Source organism: Folsomia candida, unplaced genomic scaffold (genome assembly GCF_002217175.1).
Source record: "Folsomia candida strain VU population unplaced genomic scaffold, ASM221717v1 Fcan01_Sc072, whole genome shotgun sequence".
In the NCBI taxonomy this organism is placed as follows: Eukaryota; Metazoa; Arthropoda; class Collembola; order Entomobryomorpha; family Isotomidae; genus Folsomia; species Folsomia candida.
Window position 1 is genome coordinate 62,838 of NW_019091264.1, and position 25,182 is coordinate 88,019.

Here is a 25,182-nt window from a genome sequence, read left to right on the forward strand (position 1 = left end):
TCCCAAATTAAATTCCCTACAAAATTACGTAATAGTCTGGTCTGGTCGCTCTATTCAATTTCAAAACCTCACCACAAACCACGTCTGTCACCCCAACTTTTAAAAAGTTACATGATCAAATTAAATCCAGAGAAAATCGAGACCACCGCAGAACTTTCTCTCCTCCTCGTTTCATTTCTTCTTAATCCATCGACGAGAGGACGAAGGGGAAGTGACGGAAAGTTGACTGATGGTCAATTGATTGCTGCGTTGACTTGACTGGACCACGGAGACACAAACACTTTCACTCACTCCTCCGTCCACACCGATTAGGCCAATTTCCCATTAAACACCCATTCTTCTGAGCCTGAGAGAGAATCCAGGTTCACTTCTGGGTGGTCATGTAAGTGAAAATGGACAGCATTTTATTACAAAAGATGGATGAATGTCCCCTCCCACCGTGGAGAAAAATGAGTGGCATGTCATCCTCGCCCTCCTCCCTCCCATCAACTATTAGTCTCGCGACACAGTATCTTCCTACCATCTCGTCGGGTTATCCAGTTTTCGGCTAGATTGGATTGTCCGTCCAGCTCTATTGTCTACTCTACGGTCTTTATTTTGTCCACTGTACTATGGACCAAACTGTCGATGACACTCTTCTCTCGGCGAGGGTGACGTATTGATATATCAACAAAAGTGATGGCATACCACTTTCTGGCCGCCTTACACACTCCGTCGGCTTCTTCCCTTTTGTGATTCCTCTTTTTTTGTCCAATTGAAGGAAATCGAGATAAAATAAAGTGCAGTAAAACGGGAGTAAATTTGCTGTGTGCAATTTATCCGTGGACTGCTCTCTTTTATTCAATTCTATTATTGTGACAGAGTGAAAGTAAGTTGAGTGCAGCGTGTGTATGGATTGAATTTGTGGAGATGCATCTTTTTCAAGGGGGTGAAAAAAAGTTGGAGTTGGATTTGCTGCAGTCTCCACTTCAATAATTTAGCGGGTTTGTGTGTACTGCACTGCATTTCCTGACGCGCTGCTGTTAATCCTGTATTTTTTATGACTATAGGATTGAAGAAACAAACCTGATTTTCTTCCGACTTGAGCTGCATTTTTCTCCAACTTTCTCTTCTCTCTCTGTGGTCGTGAAGCTGTCTGGGTCTGTCGATTTTGTAGACGTGTTGGTAATGATTTCTCCACTTTCTGCAAGTGAATCCAACTTCTTGGCTTTCTTGGAATGAGTCTGGGCATCAGCGGATCGAGAAAGAAAGTTGGATTGGATTGGATTCTGTAGAGGAGAAGAGTGACTTTTCGTTAGCATCGAATCGATGATTTTGTCCGATAAGTTGAGAAGAGTTTAGTGCTTTGCTTTTGCTTTGCATCCTCTTCTCTTTCGGCTGATGCAGATTTAATGGGAGAGAAATAAAGTGAAAGTAGTGTTTTCCACCAGCCAGTGAGTGCAGGAAGTGTAGCGGAATTAACTAGATGAATGGAACTTGTGCGATCTGCGTAGAGATAACTCAAGTTCAACATTCCGATTCAATTTTATCGCCTTGATTAATGAACGGATGGATGTGTGTGTATTTATTTACGTAGTGTGGAGTAGTAGTTTTCTATTTTTGGACTGGTTATCTGAGCACGAACAGAGTTTGTATTGTTGTGTACATAAATCGGATCAATTTTACTAGCCGAAATATTTGATGTAGAATAATATGTAGAAAAATATGAAAATTTGGCTAGATTTGATGAAGTTTGAGTGAGATTAAAGTCGATGGTATAAATTATTTTAGGTAATATTTTTATTAGAATAACAGATGCGTCGAGTATTAGGTTGTCCTACATAATTTTAATATGTGGTTTAATCTTGTTTAAATTTAAACCTAATAAGTTTATATATATCTATTTTTGCAGGAAAGGAAACTTTAACCTTGATTGCGACATTGGCAACAAACGCCCCCACAAAAAAATTCAACCCTCAACCACTTGCACAACAACTAGCCCATTTCCATCGGTCGATCCATCACGTGCGTAATTTTAACATTCCATACGTATGTACGTAGCAGTGTTTCTGCTGTTAAATAACACCTGCACGAAAATAGTGCACGAAAATGTTTTAAACGTTTAATAACACCCACTAAAAATACGAAAAAGTGCACGAAAATGCACGAAAATGCACGAAAATAATTTGCATGCAAATAATATTGGAACAATGCAATTTTTCCAAATATTCGATTAATTGAGGAATCGACATGCTATTTAAGATATTTTCCTCATCATTTTAGTGTTTTAGTGTAAAAATATTTTGCATTTTTCAATACGAAAAATGAATGAAAGTTTTGAAAATGAAAATGAATGAACATGACGATTTTTATGAACGGCTGAATACGTAGTATTGTATAACAAAACAAATAAATACTTGAAATTTGTTTGAAATTTTCCTGCCGAATAATAATTCCATGTTATTCCATATGTGTACAAATTGCAATTTGACAAGGTAGGAAAATATAAAATTTCTTGAAAATATGAAATTCCTAGCATAAGTTGCATTTCATGTATTATTATGCATTTTTATGCATTTTCGTGCATTTTCATGCATTTTTGTGCGTTTTTATGCATTTTTATGCATTTTTGTGCACTATGCATGCATAAAAATAATTTCGTGCGCACAAAAAGAAACACTGGTACGTAGTAACATACTCATTCATTCCCATAATTCTGTGCATATAGGCCATTACTGGAAGTAAGTAAGTGAGCGCTGGCAACTTTTAATCCTCCAGATCACCATTCTCGGCTTATGGAAATCCTCTCCTATTTTGGTCAATCAAACCGATGCGGTAAGTAAAATCCCTGCTTGACTGGTAAACAGAATTGTGAAAGCTATTCATATGACGCACCGAATCCGAAATTAATATTTTCTCATATGCGACACACATGGCGTGAACATCAAAGTGAAAGCCATGTTTACGACGATGAATGAATGCGAACTCTACGCGTAGTTTTAATTTTTATGTAATGTTGTGAAATGGATTGAAAAGTTGGACGGAAGGAGTTAAATTAGATTAAATTTTAAGCAACTCCCCCGAGTTGGGAAATGTCCTTATTTGTTCGGAAGTGTGTAACTTATTGGACGAATAAATAAGTGGGTTCATTCATTTCATTCACTTCCGAGGAAGGAATTCGATTCCGTCAAAGTGTATGTGTATCCAGATACATAAGATGAACGGCAGGGTTGACATGCACCAATTAGTTTAATTAGTCAACTTCCAATCCAAATCGGAGTGAGTAAGTTGGGAAACTAACTTTCTCCTGAAAGAAGAGTGAAAGTGGTGGTGGAGAAAGTTTGCATTTATTACCAACGGATCGGATTAGGCGTGGAGAAGAAGGAGGTGAAGGTTGGAGTAGCAAGTACGTACGAATTATGTAGTCAGTGAGGTGAAAGTGTGGTGACAAAATTTCAATATTTGTCATTTAGAAGGAAACTAATTTCCAAATTTTATATTTTTTTTTATAAATATCCTAATTATCAAAGGTGCATACAAATTTTGAGTTATATTTTGTCAATTATTTAGAAGGAAACTGATTTTCGAAGTATATATTTTTTATAAATTTCCATATTGTAAAAGGGGCAGCAAAATTTTAGCTATTTTGTCATTTATCAAAATTTTCAAATTCGACAAATTTTTACAAATTTCCACTTTGTTTACGGAACAAACCCACCTATTGCATAACAATGGCTCGACGTACGTACGTCCATAGTAAAACATGGGAACTTGCATTATTCATAATAATTGTTTACGCATAAACAAACCCTACAAATCTTACCTAACTCACTTATATTTGCATAAGTTTACATAACCACCCCGATTATGCAAGAAGCTCCATACATCCATTTTGGCACAGAATGTAAACGTCTCCCCATAATTTATTGGTTTCAGGTTTAACAATCCAGAATAAAATTGAAGGTGACAAACTTCTCCTCCAAAGCGAACAACAACATAAACATCAACTCGACTGCCCAAAACCACAACCAACTTAAGTAAGCACACACGAAGATCAAGACGTAGTAGCAGCAGCAGGTCCTAAATCCCTAAGAAATTCACCCCAAGAAGTCTTAAGTATTACGCAATGCTGGCTGGCGGACAGAGATGAATTTTGTGAACAAAATGTCCCCGAATATATTAGCAGCACCATCAACATTGTCATCTCTCGTACAAGTAGTGACATTGACAATGACACCGACACGACTCCTCATCATTCCGACGCTTCTCCTCGTCATTGCGTCAAACCAAGGTTAGTTTACTTACTTACTCTGTCTCGGTGTCCATGTCGTATTTTAATCCCGGGCTGGATTTGCATGTCCCAATTAAAACGGGGAACTAGTACTTCCTCGTCCGGGTGAAGTAAGCACGAAATTGTGTACAAACTGAACTGCATGGAATCCTATCCTTAACAGAGTGCGGGTGGGAATTGCCTCGAATATTGCCAACTTGGACAATGTATCCCTCGTGGATTGAGTCATTAACTGGGATCAAGTGCTTGCACTACATAGATTGGAGTGTGGCAGTGGTACATGTATAATTGCACAATTCCCTTTTATTGCCAGCCAGCTATGGGTTGTTCTCTCTTCTGCTTTTCCGTATTAAATGAGTATCACATAATAATCTGGGGCTCGGACTCACTTTATCTTCACGGGCAATCTATCGATCTCTCTCCGCGTTCGTTCCGTATTGTACTCTACTTTCTCGAATGGACCATGTGTGTAAAAAAAGGGACGGTAGCAGGCAGGCCAAATCTTGGCCCGTGTAAAGTACATATTGCATACGTACTTGTGTGGGTAAAAATAGCCCATTGTTAGGCCCGTGTAACTCGGTGAGGGTGAGATTTCATAGAACAAATGCGAATTATTTTAATTGTTTGGGAATAAAATTACGTATTATGTAACAAAATATATGATTACTGTTTGTTAACAAAATACAGACAAAAATCTGAGACGTTATCCGGCAGAGCTTTTTAAACAGTACCAAAAACAAATTTTGTAATTTAGAAAAATTAAACTGCGTTTGTATCAATTTTTTAAACGAACACTAATTTAAATTTTCAAAAAAGATGACCAAGGAATCTACGATAACAAATTTATTAATGAATTTCCCACAAATAATCTATCGGCGCTTAACACTCCATAAATTTCTAAACTTTCATAAATTAACTAAACGCTTACTTATCATCAAACTGCGTCATTCATCCGCTAAGCTTTCACTTGCACCATTTTTCACCATCATGCATAATTTCATTCTCATCTCGTCTCCCTTCAATGCACAGCCCCCTCGTTAATAAGTAAGCCCAACACGGCCCTTACACACATGAGAATGCGAGATGAGGAAGGAAATGGAATTTTTCGCAAAGACGTTATTCATAATTTATCAAGGTGAGTGAGAACTCTGACTCGAGATCCTGTTAGATGGATGGTTTCGCACAGAGAAAAAAAAGAGTAAGGGTAAAAAACGAGCCCTGATATGGTCGAGTTTATCTCCAAAAGTTATCCCACCCGCAGCAGCAACAATGTTTGTTTAACCTTTCACTACTACTTTCACTCTCGGATCTCTATAAGCTCGCAAAAAATGTTTGGATAAGAAAACCGCAAGTGTGGCATTAATAATTTTATGAGATTTATATAAGAATTATTATGCGTGTGTGGCTCTCCCTCCTACTTTAGGAAACGTACATTTATATATATAAATAGCAAATTTGGAGAAAGTGGAAGCCAACTTTCTCCAGTTCCGCTCCTGCCCCCGTTCCCCGTGAACTTTCTCCAAGTTAATAAAACATTTCGTGGAAATAAATCTAATTTTAATTACTTTTATTATTCATTTCATTTCGTTACGAAACAAAGGCCAGGCAGCGAGCGGCAGGTCAAGTGTAAAAAATAAATGGCAAGTTTACAAATCAAACGGCCATCTTTCACGGAATAAAATTCATATCACACCCAATTTTATGACAGGATAAGGAGGAAAACTAGCCCGCTATAAATTAAACTGAGGAAAAAACTAAGTCAATATTTGTCCCCCTGCAATAAAACGTAATTACCTTCTTTCATCCTCGTCAGCCATACGAACGAAACTGTTGCTTTATGATGTCGCCTGTAAAATTAGGACACAAGAAGTAGGAGGATGAATGTCTCTAAAATCCGCTAATTGCAAGTTATGAAAGCGCCGTAAATAAATTATGACGTAATAAAAAACTCAGTGTTCTGTTGTGCCGTTGGGTAAGTAAGGAATGAAAAAGTAATGATAACATTGCATAATACGGCGACGACGACGACATAAAAAAATTGTTGAGACATCAAATCTCAAAATTCCGACGGTGGTGGTGGTGACCAATTTATAAATAATTTTCAGCATCTTCCAAGAAACGCGTGTGTGACGTTAAAGTTAAACAACTCGGTCAATGTTGGGACCCGGAAGGAGAAAGTACGTAGAGGAGCTCGGTCTTCTTCTCTCTTGGCTCCCAATTAGCCACCTCTCAACTTCTGACACCTCAAGTACAAAGGCTTTTCTTCTCTGTGTCGCTTTCTCCACTTTCTCCTGGCACGAGGAAACTGTAGGAAGCACCACTGCCCTTGTTTCTCACCAGTGAAAGTCGAGATTGGATAGGATCAAGCAAGAAGTCTGATGGAGTGAAGCCACTCTATAAAAATTGCTATTTGCGAAGTAATAACTACCATCAGGTATAATCGTCCAATCTGAAATAAGATTCGAATAATTGTCAAATTGCAATTTTATTATTTGTCAACGTCTAAATTTTACAAAAATATTAAGTTTTAGTACTTATTAAAATCTCTGCGGGAATAATAATTTGATTTGATTGAGAAAAATTGCTAGCTTTAAAAGACCCAAAATCAATTTCACCACGCAAATTACAAAGATTTTTGGAAATCACAACATGTTTAACATTGCATTGATTTGTTTACGTGTACCACCCGGAAACTGCAACTTTTCTCCGCTCTCTCCACACACACATCAGCAGCCACCACCTGCTGCGGAGTTTTGTAAGTGGAGTTATAACTTTGTGCGAGAGAACACTTGTCTTAATTGGCTTGTGTTGAGTTTGCTTGCTTGGGAAAAGGCCAATTCGGTAGGGAGAGTAAATCAAAATCAAAGTCTGGGGCGGAAAAATAAATAAAAAATGCACAACAAACCTCATCTCAAGAGGACGTCGTCGTCATATTACTTCATCCATCTCGACCACTTCGTCACGTAACCCTTTTCCGGAATTAAGCTCAACGTGCGTCATTTTCCTCTCTTTGATGACTAGATCAAGGTGAAAATGTATGCATGTTTCGTCTCATTTCCTAAAACTTGCCCTGCATAAACAAATGTATATCAAATTTGGGATACTTTTGTCACCAAAATTGAAAAATATCTTGGAGAAAGTATGTATATAAAAAATTAGTCTGCATCTTTTTTCTACTTTCGTCTCTCTCTCTCTCACCACTCGAGCCGATTAGCTAAATTACCCAGCATGCCATTAAATTAATATGTTTCCCACTTTCTCCCAAAGAGTTTCGCGATGACAAAAGTAAGAAAAAAACTCGTGAAGATGAAATACTTTGTGTTCTGTTTCATTCTTGTTTGCTCTTTCACCAAAATATAATAGAACACAAGGAATAAAAATAGGACACACAAAGAGATACTTTATCCACTAGAAGTTGTTCTCCGGAAACTATTTACCACTGTTTTCATCCCTCTGTTTCTCTTCTTCTCAAGGTTTTTATTCTCCACGGAAGAAAAAATTGGTGCGAAATTGGGAAGAAATTCCATCTGCCAAAATACCAAGTAATAACATTAATAATATAAAATAATCCGAAAATTTATGTCTGCTGTGTGAATAAAAAAATTAAACATTTGACATGTTTGGATTTCGCACAGCGAAAAAAAAATTGGGTCAAAATTAAAACATTTCAGCGAAAGAAGAATTCCTCCACAATTTCAGCGAGTTCGGTTCCCCGTGAAGAAGAAAAAAGGCCGAAAGCATTATTTAGGAAATTCAAAATTCATTCTCATTTCTTTAGCCAGACGCATTAATTCGACTCCTTTTATAAATTCGTAATTGTAATTCGCTCAGCCACTACATACAATTTCTCTCTCGGTTCAGTGGTCCGTGATGTGAGTGGGAGAAAGTACGAGTTGTTGAGATTGTGGGAAAGAATTTCAATTTAAATTTTAATGGAAAGTGATACTCTCATTCTTTCTCCAGAGTGCGAGTAAGTAATCATAATCCGACGACTCCATCTCCCCAGCACGATGCTGCACCACCACTTTCTCCTCCAAGTCGTCAAATATGTAGCGATTTTTCTCTTTATAAACCTGCACTTTCTCTGGGACGTCATCAAAGGAAAGCATTTTTTTGTAGCAGACATTCACTAAAAATCGGGAGGATAAACAAATTGAATATTTTACTCGTTTTTTTTTGTTTACCTAAAATTTACTCAGGGACCTTTGAAAATTGAGTGTCGCAAGGTCACCCTCTTTTTTTGACGGTTTGTATGGTGTAAATATGTCTGTGATTTGTTAACTGCTTGCTTCTCACGTCAAAAGTGTCAGGCAATTATTTTTCTAGGAGGAAACGAAACGTTTCCTATTTTCTGTGTTTGGCATTTGGTTAAAAATAAGAAACTAGGTCAATTTTTACGAATAATAAAACACACATAAAATCACGATTTTCTTAGACTAATCACTTTTTTCTTGAATATTTGAAATGCAAAGAAGTCGCGTCTGATTTTTATTTTTGGCTCGAAACACGAGTCTCGTTCTTCATTTGGCATAATAAAAAAAATATTAACGGATCGAAAACTGAATTTTATTTCATAATAAAATAAAATATGTATAAAGAAATCAGTATTCTCCACTTTATTACGAGGCAGAGAAAGTAAGTGCCTTCCTGCCCCCGAGCAGAATTTTAGTACTACTCAACACCACTCTTGACTTTGCTGTACGACAGGTTTGCGAAATATAGAAGGAGCGAGTGAGTGAGAATGCGGGCATTATGTAGATTCATCTCTCATTTCACATTAAGAGCAACACTACCACGCACTCCACACAGGCACAACAGAGAAGAAAAGACCACACTTTTTATTATCGCGTATTTCATTGATTTCCTGAGTGTAAAACAATTCTAGTAGAAACGACGAACCGAATTCTCGAAATAGAGAGGAAAAAAACGGTGCGGTGTTCTCTTTTTTCTCTAAATTTAGCCCATCCCATTTCCACACATGGCACCAAAGCAGCAGTGATCACGACCAGTGGCCGCGGAAGAGGTGGGGACATCTGGGGATGTTAACATTGTGGGATAGGGAAGTGAGAGATTTGTGTAACATTAGTCGATGATGGGGACATCGAAAAACCGTGGGAGCATTGCCCCTCTGTCTCCACACTTCCGTGGCCACTGATCAGAAACCACTTGCCTCTTTCCCTCTTGCTGCCTTATAAATAGAAAAAGAAGGTACGAAGGGCTGAATGGATGGATGGATTGATAAGATATTTAGCTGGAGGCCGGCGAAGAAAGGGAGAAAGGAGGAGAGGGCAACCACCGAAGTAATGTAAATGTGATGAGAAAGTGGATGAAGTGAAAATGGTGGGAGAAAGTACGAGGGAACTGAACAAATGGTGGAATATCGAGGATTGCTTTCTTCCCAGTTTTAAAAAAAAGTACAATTTTTTTTTCATGGACAAAAAATTAAAGTGTACACATTTGGTTTGGGATATATTTGCGAGTTTTAAGCAGTATATCAATACTTTGTGTAACTAACTTGTAAAAATTTTAAAATTGAGTAAAGCGTTGCTCAAAAATTAAAAAGATATCTATAATTATGTATAAAATAATTGCAATAATTATGCAGATACATAAAATTGTACCAAAATTATTTGGATAACCGGGTTATCAAAATTCGGGGTTATCATCACCCCGAATTTTGTAATCACTGGTACTAGTAAATAATGTTGACTAAAGCTTATTATTATTATTACCTATTTTACAATAAAAATATCTAGTGCATTTAACAAAATTTCCAGTATTCGGCGTGAACGCTTTTCATACGTACCCAAAAATAAATCTGTTATACTAAATACTTATTGTGCATTGTACAAATTTCCATTATGCGACGTGAAAATATATCTTATTTTATTTACGCCAAGGTTAAATCCACTTTAAAATTACATAATATTAAATCCCCACGTATTTATTTTCGAGAAACGTATAGCAAATTTAAAGTAAAGCTTTCAGAGAGAGGAGAGGATTTCATTTATTTTTGTATTTGTATCTCCACTAACTCTGCCCAAGAAAATGGTCCGCTCTTGGCCGCGAGACCTTTCTTTTTTGCTGAGCGAGAGATCAGAGGGAGAAAGTGAGAGAAAGTCTGCACTTGTGCTTTTCGCCATCGTAGTCTTTTTTTGTATACTAAAAATAAAAATACGCACAGTCACATATGTACAAAGTTCGACAAAGATTGGATGATAGAGTAAATATCTACTATTCGAAATTTGGTGTGGTATAGAGATTAGGGTCGAAAATGCAGTAAGAAGCAAAGCTCCACAGGGAGACAAACTCACTCTAGAAATTACGTAAGTAATGTTGCAATGGGCTGACGACATTTATTAAAAATTTACACCCAAAATCCCATTTTTACTGAAGAAATTAGCAAATATTCTGCAAGCAAAAAAATTGAAAACTTGGCAAGTCCACACATGAATTTATTTATCATCTCTCCGACAAACTTTCTCCGTTAAACTTGGTCCATTTTAGAACTTAAATCGGTCTCTCGTCGTCCATCTCTCTTTCTCTGTAAAAGGTTCAATATCGTCGTTCAAAATAATGTCACGAATCCGCTATGAATTCCGCTTTTTAGTTTCTGAAAAATTCAAATTCTTCCGAATACAATGCATAGATACACCCTATGCCAAAACATAAGACGAAACACATTCCCATTCCTCGTTATGTTCATAGATATACAACTTTTCTTGGTAAAATGACTCCAGAGAACGCAATACTACTCATGCTCGTTGTACTTCATTATTCCGAATAGAGCGCATTTGGCAGGTTTTCTACACTTTGATTTGATTCCAAATGTGGAAATACTGACAACGTTGTTTTCTCTGAATGGATCCATATAACCAAATTTAACGGGTTTAGCTGTTACGTTATTATACATGCTTTTTCTCGTCTCTGGATGGGTGCCTGACATTTGCCGGGTTGGGCCCGTCTAAAAGTTTAAGTCTGGGGTGGGCACTTAGACAATATTTGTTGGTTTTTTGACCCCACCGCAAAACTTGGGGGAGGGGTTGCCGAGTTCATTTAACTGTGTTGACTTCATTACAAACGATTATTTTATTCAGTTCGGTTCACTGTGCAGGAGCAGAATCTGATCCCAAAATAAATATAATAATCCCAGTTACATAGTTTCGTCGCAAACCACAAACACGAGAGAGAGATAGACAAGTCAAACAGCAAGTAAACTGGACAGTATTTCAATCCTGGGATTCATATAATTTGCATCCCAGTCTATATAAAATTTCTAGTTAACGCCACCGCCACCCACGATTAATTCCGACTTCTGGTTGGTCTATTTTGTGCTCTTGTAATTAAACAAATATCAAAGTCATCGAGTTGCGAGAACCGTCAAGATGAAAAGATGTGAATTTACGTCAAAATGAAACGAGACCACATATTCGAATAGATTTCACTACTTTCACTTTGCTAAAATTGTGTAGTCGCTCATTTTCGGGGTGGGTAATTCTGGGCCTGGCAAATTCCTTAATTCCATCCCATACGAAACTCTGTTACGTTTTGATGGCTTTTGCACTAAGAAGGCATCAACAAGGCTTTTCATTTCTCGGGGGATTTCACTGAGACGGTTTAGGATTTGGATTTGATCTGAGAGTGAAAATGTACATGATACGATTGGCGATGATGATGATGGCGACGACGAGGATGCTCCACTTCAGCCGGCTTTATGTATGCGCATAATATTCCTTGTAGGTTTTCCCTTTGGGGAAAATCCTCTCTAATTTGGACGCTAACGGCGTTCTCAATTAGATCCTCGATTTCGATGCTTCAAGTGAAGGCTTGGGTATGACGGGTAATGAATGAAATCCTATTTGGACACAAACTAATAATTGCTTGTGTTGTACTCGCTCGCAGTAATTTGCAAATACTTTAGAGGAGAAATGTAAACTGTAATTAATTCAAGTATTGGAACGAGATCAGACAGAATTTAAAACAAAATCAGAACTAATGAGCCCATTAGTTTGATGAGTGATGTGATGTAATATCTGCACACAACAGGGTAGCATTTTCCGTTAGAGTACTAAATACACGTACATATTGCGAAAATCAAAGTTTGCAAAGGGTACCCAGTGAATCATCTATTTGAATGTTTTTGCTACAAAAAAAAATTGCAAATTGTAATCTGGCGTTTGATATGTACAAATTAATAAAGTTGTAAATTAAAGTCATCGCCAAAATGAAATGGCAAGCTGTGCAGAATTATGTGCAATTAATCTGTAACAAATGATACCTATGAATACTTATTATGCATAGGCGAATTGTTGAACAAACTAATAATTTATATCAACAAATGCTCATCCCACGACATAACTTCGATCATTATTTCATTTTCCAGGGAAAAACTATCAAGTTTAATAATTTGGTTTTCCTTTTTCACTTTCTTATCGAACAAAAATTAAAAAGTTTCCCAAAAAACAAAACCACTTACTTCCTCCCACACAAAATTAGCCAAATTCCAAGTTATTAGTTTATCCATATACTTGTTATCCAAGTAAACAAAAAAGTCTAAATGACTTCAAGCACCGATGATTCCTTCCTCATTGAACATTTCATTTCAGATTTATTTTAATGATGCAAAAAAACTTTGCAAAACGAAATTTATCCCATCATCAAGAAGTTATTTAAAATTCTTTACTTCTTCAAACTCTTGGAGCAAAATACTACGAAGGGTGGCACAAAAAAGCCTCATTTCTCCATCTTTATTGAAGAAGAATCCATCGAAATCTCATCGTATCATCATTCTTCCTCTCCAACCATTGTGTTTCACCATGGAGGAAAATAATAGGGAGAAGAAAGCCTTGAAAAAATACTCGTGGCATGATTTCCTCCTCGAGATGATGACGACGATGTGGTCAGTCGGAGAAGAACACAATGGTCAAAGTCAAGTCGGGAAAAACCTATTCAGTGAGTGATTTGAGACTCAATAAGCCAATAATGTTCTCCTCCTTGCTCTGTGTACTCGGTGCTATTGTTGTCGGTCGGGAGAAGAGAAGAGAAAACTAAGAGGAAAAGTCAAGCATGGGGATTGTTTGTTGATTTAAAAAAAGTAGGAAACTGTGTCCATCGGATAGGACATCGTATACGTAGTAAATAGTTGGGAAAAGCTTGCAAAATTTTAAATGTCCGTCCCATCAAAGGAGCCTGGACTATTTTTCTAACCAAGTCCATCAAGGATAATGGAGCTTTCGATCCACATTCTTTCTTTCTTTGTCTCCTTCTTCTTCTTCTCCGAATCCTTCTTGACTCGACAGAAAAGGTTTGGCATTAAATTAAATTGATCCGAATCCGGCCTCAGAGTGGATGGACGATGTCATCGGTTAATAGGAGAGTGACATTTTCTGCCGTATTTTTGCGTAACCTTTCCTCCTCAATGAATACATTTCTTTGAAAGGAAAGTATCCAGTAGGACGATCAAGGTAATTGATCCTTGCTCTGCTCCTTGTTTGCAAGTCTCTGCAGATTTGTAAGTTTTAAATGTGTCCTAAAATATTTAGTGGGTGGATATGTAGACCAACAAAGAGAGAGAGAAGGAGCAACATCTGCTGCAGTAGTCACTAGTCTTCTTGATCTGTGCTGTGCTGTTACTTATGTAGTAGGCAAAGTTTACATTACTTGCCGGATAAGGCGACGACTGCCCACTTTCTCCTCTTTATTTTTGGCTTTCCATTCCAATTTGTTCGCTCTTTCTTTCTTTCTCTATTTGCTTCTTCTTTTTCGCAACTAATTACAAATAGAGGGAACATACCGTAGGACACACAGATAGAAAAAGTCACCTCTACGAAAAAACTTTCTCTTTCTGTGGATGGGATCGGAGTCGTGTCGTGGGACTTTTTTGGACAAAAAGAAGACCAAGAAGAAACTTTCTTCTCTTTTTGGCTGGTGCCTGTCCTAAGAAAGGAGAGAAAGGTTTGGAGCTCGTGGTGGTGGTGGGTCGCGTCTTGGGAAATGAGCGGTATATATGAGGTGAAAAAGGAGGTCAGGTCAGGTATGGGATGGCCTGCACGCTGGGAAAACATGTAGCGACTATCTTCCATCTTAAGTAAGTCGTAACTTTGTTGTATCTTCATCTAGAAACGATCAACATGAAGATGAGGAGGTACACAACTTTCTCCGGAGTGAGAGAAAGTATGTGGGCTGTCAGTCAGAAATGAATGAATCAAAGATCAAGTATATATATGGATGAAGAAGAAACGGCTAGTTAAGTTTTCACCACCGCGACAAAAAAAAGTAGCATCTCTACTTTTCAGCGAGCGACATATTTACAACGATTTATTATCTCATCAAAAAACCAAGGAAAGAAAGTGGTGTTCTTGTAAAAATTGATGAACTTTCTTGCCCAATTTTCTCTCGTGTTTGTGTTTGTAAATAGAACAGAAAGATAATTCTGTGCAGGGCATAGGTAGGAATGACATGAGACAAATAACGTCACCCCGAATTTGTGCTGCTGTCTGGAAAAAGAGAGAGATTTCTCTCCTTCCTCGCATCCCACACAACTGGTGCCATTTTCTTGTTGTTTGTTTCTTTTTTAACCAATTGTAAATCCTCGGGAGTATCGTTTCCATTATTTTGGAAGCAATTGTAGAGGAGGAGTAAGCCAACCAACAAATTTCAAAGGTTGACTCCGTGACGACGCAGGACTTGTGCTGCGCTATTTCCAGGTGTAAAAGTGAGACATTTATCTTGCAATAAAAAGTACGGAGAGAGAGAGAGAAAGCAGGAGCTATTTATAGTTTACGGAGAGCGAGTAAAGAAATATTGTGGCAATGTGTCGTCTTGTCGGGGTCGTTTCTTTCTCGTATCCTGCAAGACAGCGGCGGATACCGTCTGGGGAAATAGGATTGAAATCGTATGCAGAAGGAATTGAGAAAATAGAATTATATTTTTTTTATTTGGTTACACTTCTCCGTGTAAAGTTGGTCAATCTATAAATATAAATGTTTTATTTTTAGGTGACATTTCCAACCTGTTATTATAGAAGGTGGAAATTGAGTTGAGAGATTAATTATGTACTATGTTTGCGAACTTTGAAGCGTTCTTTTAATTCGTTTCGGCTCAATATTTATTGTGCAGAAAATGATTAAGCGTGATGGGTTTGATTTGAATTTCAGCCCGCTCGCAAGTGTTAATCAAGTGAGCATGTTTTTTTGAGCGGGCAGAAATTCCATCACGCTTAATCATTTTCTGTACAATAGTTGTACCGTAACAATTGCACAAGTTTATTTACAAATTGTGGATGTGCCACAAATATGCATAATTTATATAAGGAACATTGAATGTATTCTTCGTCGATAATAATTAAAGTCGAAAAATAGACTTCAATGACACAATTATGCAGTGTTGATTTAGCCAGAGTCAAGGTCAGAGCCACCTTCTCAATTTTTCGATATTCTCAAACTATTATTACCAAATTACGGGGTAAAATTTAATAATGAGGGTTACTGGCTCGGGCTAAAAAGTGTAGAGTAATTTGAATTCTACATTATTCATTAAGTTAATCTGCATTATCAACAAATTCTGTTTTCAACTTTTTCAAAATCATACTTACTACACGGATTTATCAAAATCAGCATAAAATTTAATGTTGGCATTTAATACATTGAACACATGTCATGTTATCAGCCGTGCTAATTCGCTAAAATTCTGCCGATCTAATCACATTGATATCGCGGTTGGTGATCTCCCTCAACAACTTATTTCCCATACTTTCTCTCATGTCCAACCGTTTTTAGTGGAGAATTTTGGGCCCAGTTTCGGTTTAGGATTCTCCCCCTCTCTCTCTCCTCGAGTATGTCCATGTGCCGATTTCCAACCTGATTGGGTAAACTGTTCCAGTTCTCTGGTATATCTAGGTACGTCCGTACGTACGAACGGTGGAATAAAATTGATGACTTGTTCAAGAGCCAAGTCAGCATTCTGCATTCATCTAACGTAAGTAAGGACAGGTTGACTTGACACATGATCATGCTGACATGACACGAACATGACGAGAGAGTGCGAGAGAGAGAGAAAGTGAGAGTTGATCAGAATTTGGAATGTAGAGAGAGAGAGAGAGAGAGAAAGTCGTCATCTGCTGTAGTCCATCCATCCCAATTTCGCCTTCTCTAATCGATCAAAAACAGACTCATCCCGTGGTACTTTTACAATATTAGAAAAGAGATGATTGACAGATCCATATTTATGAAATAAAGAGAAAAAATGGGCAAAACAACATCTCAAAGAGAGAACAATATTATGTTTTTCCTTCCTTTCACGGGCCAGAGTGGAGAACATCCTGTTCTATTTCCTGGCCTGGCCTTTCTTGTTGGCATTGAATTTCATTATGCAAAACAAACCTGAATTCTGTCACGTCAACGGAAACATGGCATAACCAACCCAATTTACGGGATGATTGAATTGAAATATATGGGAATGTCAAGTCTGATGAATATTGCGAACTGTGAAGCATACATATTTCACTCATAAGTCAATGTCACGTTGGTGCAAATTAGTTGTATATACGTATTTTTTTTTGCAAAATGAAGACAGATCTGGGGCACAAATTGGCAATAGAGAAAAATTTAATTTTTTGTGCAATATTTTTTTCTTTCGCAACAAAAGAACAAATACTTTTCGCAAACTTTTACCCTTTCTCTTCACGGCACAATTCCTTCCCTAGGTCGTGGTAGGCATATATATCCATATCCATTTATTATTCCTCGATTTGCAGCTATTTAGTTGGTTTGTGTTTCTTTGTTTGTAATGTGAGACACGAACTGGGTCAGTCGGAGAAAGCAAGCAGCTCGAAAGATGATGAGAGACGAGGATCACTTTAGTTTGGCCGTGTAGTTTGAACTGCATCGCATCAGAGACTGAAAAGGAACAGCATGCTAAGAGATCTCTTATGTGGTGGCTTAATACGAATTTCCGCTCGTGCTATTCTCCCTTTTCCTCCAGATATTATTCTCCCTTGGCAAATGTATCAGTCATCCATGCCTAAAATGACGGTGGCACGGTGGGTGGAGAAGGCACGGGGCCAGGGTTCCCATTCCCACGGGGGGAAAGTAGGAAACTTGTATAACTAAACAAACCATATGGTCAACAATTTGGGGCAAATTTATCTCCTCGAAAATTTGCCACCCTGCTTTGCAAAGTATGAGAAATTCACGACCTGTTCTGTTGTTTGAGAAGACAACACAAAGGATGAGAAAATTGGATAATTACAACTTTAACCCAATGTGATGTCCTCGGCGGAATGGCAAGTAGCGTGTGTGAATAGGGAAACTTTCACTGGAGGCAGTATTGGTGGGGATGGTTACACAATCCTCTCCTTCCTTATCCTCGTTTGGAGTAGAATGCAGGAAACTAAACGAAAATTTAGGAAACTAATGACATGGATCTCATAAGATATATTCTATATTTTATTAAATATAATGAGCCCCGAAACTTGGTCGTGGTTTGTCGAGAGAATTTGCACAAAGTGAAAGTTTAATGTTTTAATATCATCTTCACACCGAAACCAATCGGATATCCGTCCCCATTGGAACAAGGAGGCAGTCACGTATGCGTATTAATTTCATACGTATGCATAACCTTATAATTATGGTATCTATTACTTACTTACATAACTACATTTTATATTGTGTAAGATCATTACTCTAAATCCATAAATATCCCATTTTCGATCCTGATTTTGTTCCGACTTGACATAATTTAGACACGGACTAAATTACCCGGAAGGGAATGAGAGTATGTAATAAATGGATTAAAATTTGCATGATGTAGACAATATTTTACCCTCTGGCAGACGACTAAATCCAGTCCAGGAATCATTTGCAGGCTCATTTGGAGAAGAAGATACATTAGAAAATGTCACAGGATAAAGTCCGCAGTCCGTTTCACTTACCTGTTTTCGTTGATATGCTCCCTCCTGCTGGACAGACTGTCGGTCTGTCTGTCGGTGGTTTGGCTTCTTTCATTTCTTGTTGCTATTGCAGTTTTTTTCTCTACGTAACACTTTTACGTAAAAAAATAAGTGCATACGTACGTTAGTTTATGTAACTAGCTCATTACACTCGTCTTCTCGACATATTGTGGTTGTTTTTTTGGCCATTGTGTAAGCTCACAATCAGCCAAGATAAGTAAATAAACAATAAAAAATTTGTATATTCTTTTGAAAGTTGTGTTTTTTGCATGATTCACTCGCCATTTCCTTTCCTTCACTTGCAGTCATGTAAATGGGAACGTTATTTGTTTTCTTGGATAACCACGATCAAACCAAATTCGCGAAAAGAAAAGAAAAACACGGAATTTCTTCGTATGTATCTGTAATTGACATGGATGCTGAAAGAAAGCGAGCAAAGGAGAAAGTATACTTTCATCAATTTCTAAAACCTACCTCAACCTCGTTTCCTTTGAGACTTTCTCTTTTTTTCTCTGTCCTGTAACTCAATCCAATCTGTACAATGGAAAAAAGGAGATTAATATTGGTCCCGGGAGAGGTATTAAATTCAGTGGAGTGGTCCAGGTCCAGGTCCACTTTGGTAACTCTCTTATCTTGAAAGAAAAAAAGTTGGTGTGGTTAATAGCGAAGGAAAAAAAAATGGGAGAAATGTAACCTTTTAACCTTAACTGGGGCCGGATATAAGTAAGTAAGATAAGAGATCAAAGCATTCATGTGTCAATAGTCAAGGTGGACAAGGTTCAGTAGTAAGTAAAGTTTGCTTTCTGTGGTTTGAACAAAAAAAGTAAAGTGTTCTGAAGCAGGATAAAATAAATAAGAAATTCCTCGAGTTCTCGACGTCACGATAAGTTATGACATATTTGGTTATTGCAATTCAAAAAAGGTGGAGATAACGGAGCGAAAAATTGTGCAAAATGTAATCGTGCAGTGGAAATAAATAAAGAGAGGAATGGAACGAATGGGCCAATTATTTGCAAACAAAATGCATAAATATGGTTAGTGGCAGAGCAGGAATTTATTATTTGTGGGTGCATGCTCTGAAAGAAGTGAGGTTTGAAATAGTGGAAAGATTTTCTGTGCAGAAATTCTCCCGAGATTTGCAATTATGTCGTTGTGTAACGGAGCAATTGTTCTAAGAACAGAAGCCACTTTCACTTTCGGAGGACAAGTGTGTTTTGTGTAAAGAGAGGAATTGTAAATAATTGAAGGGAACCGACCCAACATTGGGAGAGAATGCAGCAAAGTATGTGTAACAGTCCCTGGAGGATGCAGGGCTAAGTGGGGTACGGAGAAATAGGGTAAAAAAAACTTTGTTGTCACTAATTGAGTTGGTCAAGGTAAACAGAAAAGGATGGAAAAGAAACGTCGTGTTATTAAAAGCCAACCAAAAGTTGGGACAAGTTGGCATTTTGGTTTGGTGGCTAGTAACGTTAAATTGTCTTATCAGGAGTTAGGAGCGTGGAATATGTATGAACACTTTTCTCCAAATGGGTATATATGTTCGCAATCTTTTATATATCGCAAAAATTAACATACTGCAAAAACCCAAAAGTTGACACGAACTTTGAAACAAATCAGTAACAAAAGCCGAAAATATGTATATTTTTATATTTCTTCTCGCTCCGACGCTTGAATGTCAAATATTTTCACTCTGTACTTGAAGTTATGCAAGAGAAATATTATCCCGATGGAACTATAGATTTGCTTGGATTGGAGAAATTTGAGACGTGTCTAGCTTACCTCTTTTAGAGATCCCGTACTACATAGTGGCGATGGAGAACTTTGACCTAAAAAAGGTCAAAAAATGATTCTAGAAATCCCAAATTTTGGTATGACATCGTAAATATATCTAATGATAGACATTCGCGAACAAAGAACACTGAAGTCCATTGTGCATCTCATATTTAACCTTTTTCGTCACGCCCGCCATTACTGCTTTTTCGGAAGACTTTGCAACTTAATGGGTAATTATCTCCAACCTGAATCAAAATTTTCTGAAAGTTTCGACTGTTTCACAATGCTGGGAGTATGTCTTCTTACAAATGGCCCAATTTTTTTTATTGCGTGAAGATAAGGGTTGAATGTGAGGTTTTAATTTTTCAACTCCAAGCTGTCATTTTTGTCAATTTTTTCGTTAACAGTTATTTCGTAGTGGACGGTCGTAAGGTCGGGCCAAAAAATTACAGTCTATATTTTTTGATACTTCTTGATGAAAGGAATCCGACGGTCTATCACACATTTCGGAAAATAAACTTGTTTGCTCATGCAACCATCTTGAACTTAGGGGTCCGAAATATGCCCAAATTGGACCAGCGCCTGCCAGGACAGGAATTTCGCCAGAAATTTTAAACATTTTAATTTCTATTCGGTTTCCACTTGAGACATATATTTGCAATGTAAAAATTGCCTTCCCGGAGTTTCTGTTACGTTTTTGAAGACGTGAGGCTGGACTCTAATGACCAACTATTTTGGTGAAATTTTGTTGTAAAGCTTCGGAGGTCTTGCGTTCGCCATTTTTTCTTGACCTTCCGTATGCTTTGCTGCAGATTTCTTTGAATACGCTTTGACCCACAACTTATGAGCCTTCATATGATGGGTATGGTCTGGATTAATCTTCGACTTCATGGTCGCATTAGGCACAAACGTGGTGCGGTACTTTTCAAAAATAAATTTAATCGTTTTTCATTTTCAAGGGGTCAATATGATGGTTTTTTCTTGTGGTCCCTAAAGGAAGTTGATATTTTCGGATTCGCCATACTTTTTTATGTATGTCGTAATTTTTTCACGCCCACACCTCTCTCCGTTGAAATTTAGTCAAGCCTTCTTTGAGTCTTTGTCGCTCAGATTTTGGTACTTATAAAAAACTCGTTTCACGACTTCCACGCTTTGAAGTTATGTACGAAATTTGTTTTTCAACGAAAACTTATGAAATTTTGAGGACACGTGGTCAGATATATTTGACATATTATACCAAAATTTGAGATTTCAAGAATCATTTTTTGACCATTTTTAGGTCAAAGTTCCCCATCGCCACTATATAGTACGGGATCTCTATGCAATCTATATTATCCAGGTGGTCAATTTGACAAACTTCCACCATTTATTTATCTATACTGTTCCTAACCTTGACTGAAAATGGTTACGCAAAAATACAAAAATTTATCGCTATCCTAATTCAACCCAAACTTTGATTTCTTTATCCAGCAAGACAAATCCTGTGCAATTTCAAAAAGTTCGAATTCATACACTCCTCGATACAATCATCTGAATAGTTCTCACAATATTTATCCCCCAATAAAAAATCAATGCGACCCTTACCTCTGACAACGTGATCATAAATTTCAACTTTTTCTTATCTCCACAATAATCGAATTCACCTTTTCTCTCTCTCTGTCCCATTTACCTACGACGACGACGATCTTATGTAATCACAGAGACAAGATCGCACAATTTACGATACGATATCTCCACTCTCTACAAGAAAGCGACTACTTTTACTCCCAGGATTACTCCGAAGGTCATCGCGACCTACGAGTTCGCCGGGGTCAGGGATTATATGACGACGTACGTAGATATCCTCCACCATTGTTGAGCAGTTAGCCAGCTTGCCTTCACTTATTTGGCATCCACTTGGCACAGGTTCGACGTCGAGTCAAGAGCGACTCAAGAGAAGTGAGCCACCTCATGTCACATTCTTACGTAATGCTACATTTTGGAGAGGAAATCCACTCCAAAATTACCCGTCATGTCATAATAATCGTGTCTTAAAGCCGTCATAATCTTTCCCCAACATAAATTAGTTTCTCCTCGAGCCACCGCAATTAAAACGGGCCAAGTACCATCATCACTTTCACCACCATGCAGTGTTACAATACGCGAGGAGAGGACAGTGCTAGGCTCCATTTCATCCGAAAATCTACAGCATTAAATATTCCGTTTGAGTATCGACTCGTTATTTTGGCTCGGGGTTTTATGACCGAAAGAAAACTAAACTCACTACTTCATCCCGACTCTTGGAAGAGAGAGAGAGTTAAAGTTGTTTTGTATTTTACGAGCTTCGCATCCCTCTTTTTTGTAGCTGTCAGAATACAAATGCCATCTTTGCCCGGACCATGGCCAAAATCGGAGGCACACTAACAAACAAACTATGAACGCACAGCTTCCTTCTTAAATAAGGAAAGAAGAGTACACGATTCAGATTGAGTCTCGGCCAAGAACTTTCTCTCTCTCTCTCTTCTAAAACGAAAAGTCCATAACACAGATTGCCAAAGTTAACGATGTTTCGTCAGGGCAAAAAAGAAGTGGCCAGATTTCTCGAGGAAGTATGTATGTACATAGCACAAAATTATGTCGGGTGAAAGTTTAACCTCCAAAGTCGTCATATTATTCAGTTATCTAACTGGCTGCGTATGTATGTGTAAAATTTATTTTTTCTTACTAAAAATAGTCACGATCTGTTCCGAACTAATCGTCTTACTTAATGACGCCTTGATTGCGCCAGGACGTGGCGAATCGTCTCAACATTGTTTGTCACGGGTCCTAATCCAATAATCTCAAAAAATAATCTGGGATCAGATCTTGAACTTTCTCTCCTCGCCGGAAGTCAACACGGTCCAAGTTGGGTTGCGCGTGGTGGTGGGAGAAAGTCCATATTGCACTTTGCCCGGTTGTTTTGGGAGAAAGGCATCGCCTTACGAATTCCAGCCACGAACGATCCGCTACATTACGAGAGGACGACGACTTGGCTTGACATTTGTGCCCTCTGAATTTTGGGTTGAAATCACCCCGACCAAGAGAACAAATGAACCTATGACACCAACCAACCACCACTTGAGTCCGTAGATAAATAGGCAATGCTACCATGTCGTTCTCAAGAATTCAGCAGGGACATAAAATCTGACTAGTTTTCACACAATGCAACACAATTTTAGTCACATTTCAAATTCAAATTAAAGTGCGTGCGTACAAGTTTCTCTTCAGAGGATAAAATAATTATTATCTTGCATAATTCTGCGAACCCACGTGTCCATAATTTTCTTAGGAATGTACATACTTTTGAAACTAAATAGTTCCCAGTTTCCCCGTAAAGTTTGAAAGTGAAATTCAGATAAAATTTTCTCCCAGGAATTTTTACCAAGTACCTAAAATACAAATCCTTATTTTATGCACGTTTCTTCCCCTCGATAATTTTACAGTTGAGAAAAATTTACTAGCTAAGCCGCAGATAACGAATGTAATTCTGTTTTAGGAGAGGAAACTCAAGTAGTACTTGCACAATAGAGAATCGTCTCTGTTAAATGGACATGCACGTGGCCACTTATCTCATCCGAGAAGGAGCACTTCTCGTCACAAGTGGTCCATTCTGCCCGTGAATGTGCATGCATGCATACATACGTATGGAGCCAGTGGTGGTGGTGGTGGTGGTGGTGCCCAATAAACAAGACCCATTTTCAAGGGATGACCTTAATTCCCATAAAAGTTGACATTTGATGGCCCATTCTGGAATTGTAGAGTAAAACAACAACTCTGGTCGACTAGTCTCACTCCGGATTTCTTTAGTCTCTCGTTTATTGGGGGAATGGGGTCGTCAAGAGAAAAGGGAAGTAAATTCATGGCTACGACAATTCTTCTCGTATGTAGATGTACATACACGAAGTGGAAGATGCTTACCGCCATATGCAAAAACGATAAGATAAACATTGCCGAGCAGAGAAAGACGACAAAATGCAGATGGATGCAGTCTGAATAAAACAGTGGTCCACACACTTGAGAAAAACTTGCCCAGAAAGTAAAGTATGTACATTGTTTAGGATTTTGTAGAAGTGAAAGTCGCAAAAAAAAGTTGTACATCAGTCGCAAAAAATATGTATGTATCTACAGATTCTATTTCTACCTAAAAAGATGTGGCCGAACAAAACGCAACTTTCCCTTTTTTCTGCCACATTTCTTCACAGGTATCATTATTTGTTGGCTAAGTACACGTGTGTGTAGTTTATCTCCTCGAATTGACTAGACTTATCTTTCCCAGCTTATTTTGAGCCGGAGAAGAGAAAGCAACTTGTAAAATCCAATCCGTTTGAAATGAGCTCACTATTTTGCTCCACGAAGTGAAAGTGGAGAAGATAAATTTATTTATTTGTGTGCAAAAGCAGTCCGACTGAACAGGAAAGCTGATGCTCCTCTTGGAAATAAAGTAAATAAGAAAACAAACAAAATGCCACAATTTCTCTGAATTTAGAAGACCAACTTTTATAAAATTATTATTATTTTGACAAAAATAACTTTACAATTTCTTTCAAAAGTCAGACACTATAGAATGAAGTCTCATCCCTTTAAAAAATCCCTATATTTAAGAACCCCACCACAAGAATTACTCTTTCTTAAAGAACTTTCCCGAATTCTTGCGATTTTCAAACCAGAAAGCAAAAGTAAACGAAATTCGCGAAATCCTAGCCTATGCTGCCTCCAAATATAAGTAAGTTTTGCACAATTTGCAACGATTTTCTGTATGCAGTGACAGTTTTATTTAACGAGTTTCTCTCCTTAAGCCTATTTCTCATGGTGGAGAAAGCAAGAGGAGAGAAAAATTCTGATTTTATACAGTTACGTAAAAACTTAGCAGTTATATCTTGTCGGATTGGATAAAATAAAATGGTCTCTCTCTCTTTTGTGGAAATGAAATTCATACCAACTTTTACTCTCTTCTTATTCTTTACAAATACTTATTTTAGACCGGACCACTTTTCACGACTAAATCTGCTCCCTGCTTCTTCCTTCCTTATCTCAACTACTTATTTATTATTACCCCAACAGCACCACCACCACCTAATAATGCCAGTGATACGATTTTAGTGACAAAAATTTGCATACATTTATTCCCTGTGCAAATATTCTCTAAAAAAACTCGCATAATAAAAGACCCCAC

The 25,182-nt window shown here is 37.7% G+C and overlaps 1 protein-coding gene across 2 annotated transcripts in view; it reads left to right on the plus strand.

The window, feature by feature from the left end:
- Nucleotides 1-25,182, plus strand: part of LOC110862840 (titin) — a 77,444-nt gene that overhangs the window by 40,606 nt on the left and 11,656 nt on the right. The window contains exons 3-5 of one of the 2 annotated variants that reach the window (XM_035845882.1): nucleotides 1,892-2,004; nucleotides 2,708-2,814; nucleotides 3,916-4,270. In XM_035845882.1, coding sequence (XP_035701775.1) covers nucleotides 4,126-4,270 — 145 coding nt within the window. In that variant the 5' untranslated portion in view covers nucleotides 1,892-2,004; nucleotides 2,708-2,814; nucleotides 3,916-4,125. The remainder of the gene's footprint in view (nucleotides 1-1,891; nucleotides 2,005-2,707; nucleotides 2,815-3,915; nucleotides 4,271-25,182) is intronic. The other variant, XM_035845883.1, reaches the window with a different exon arrangement.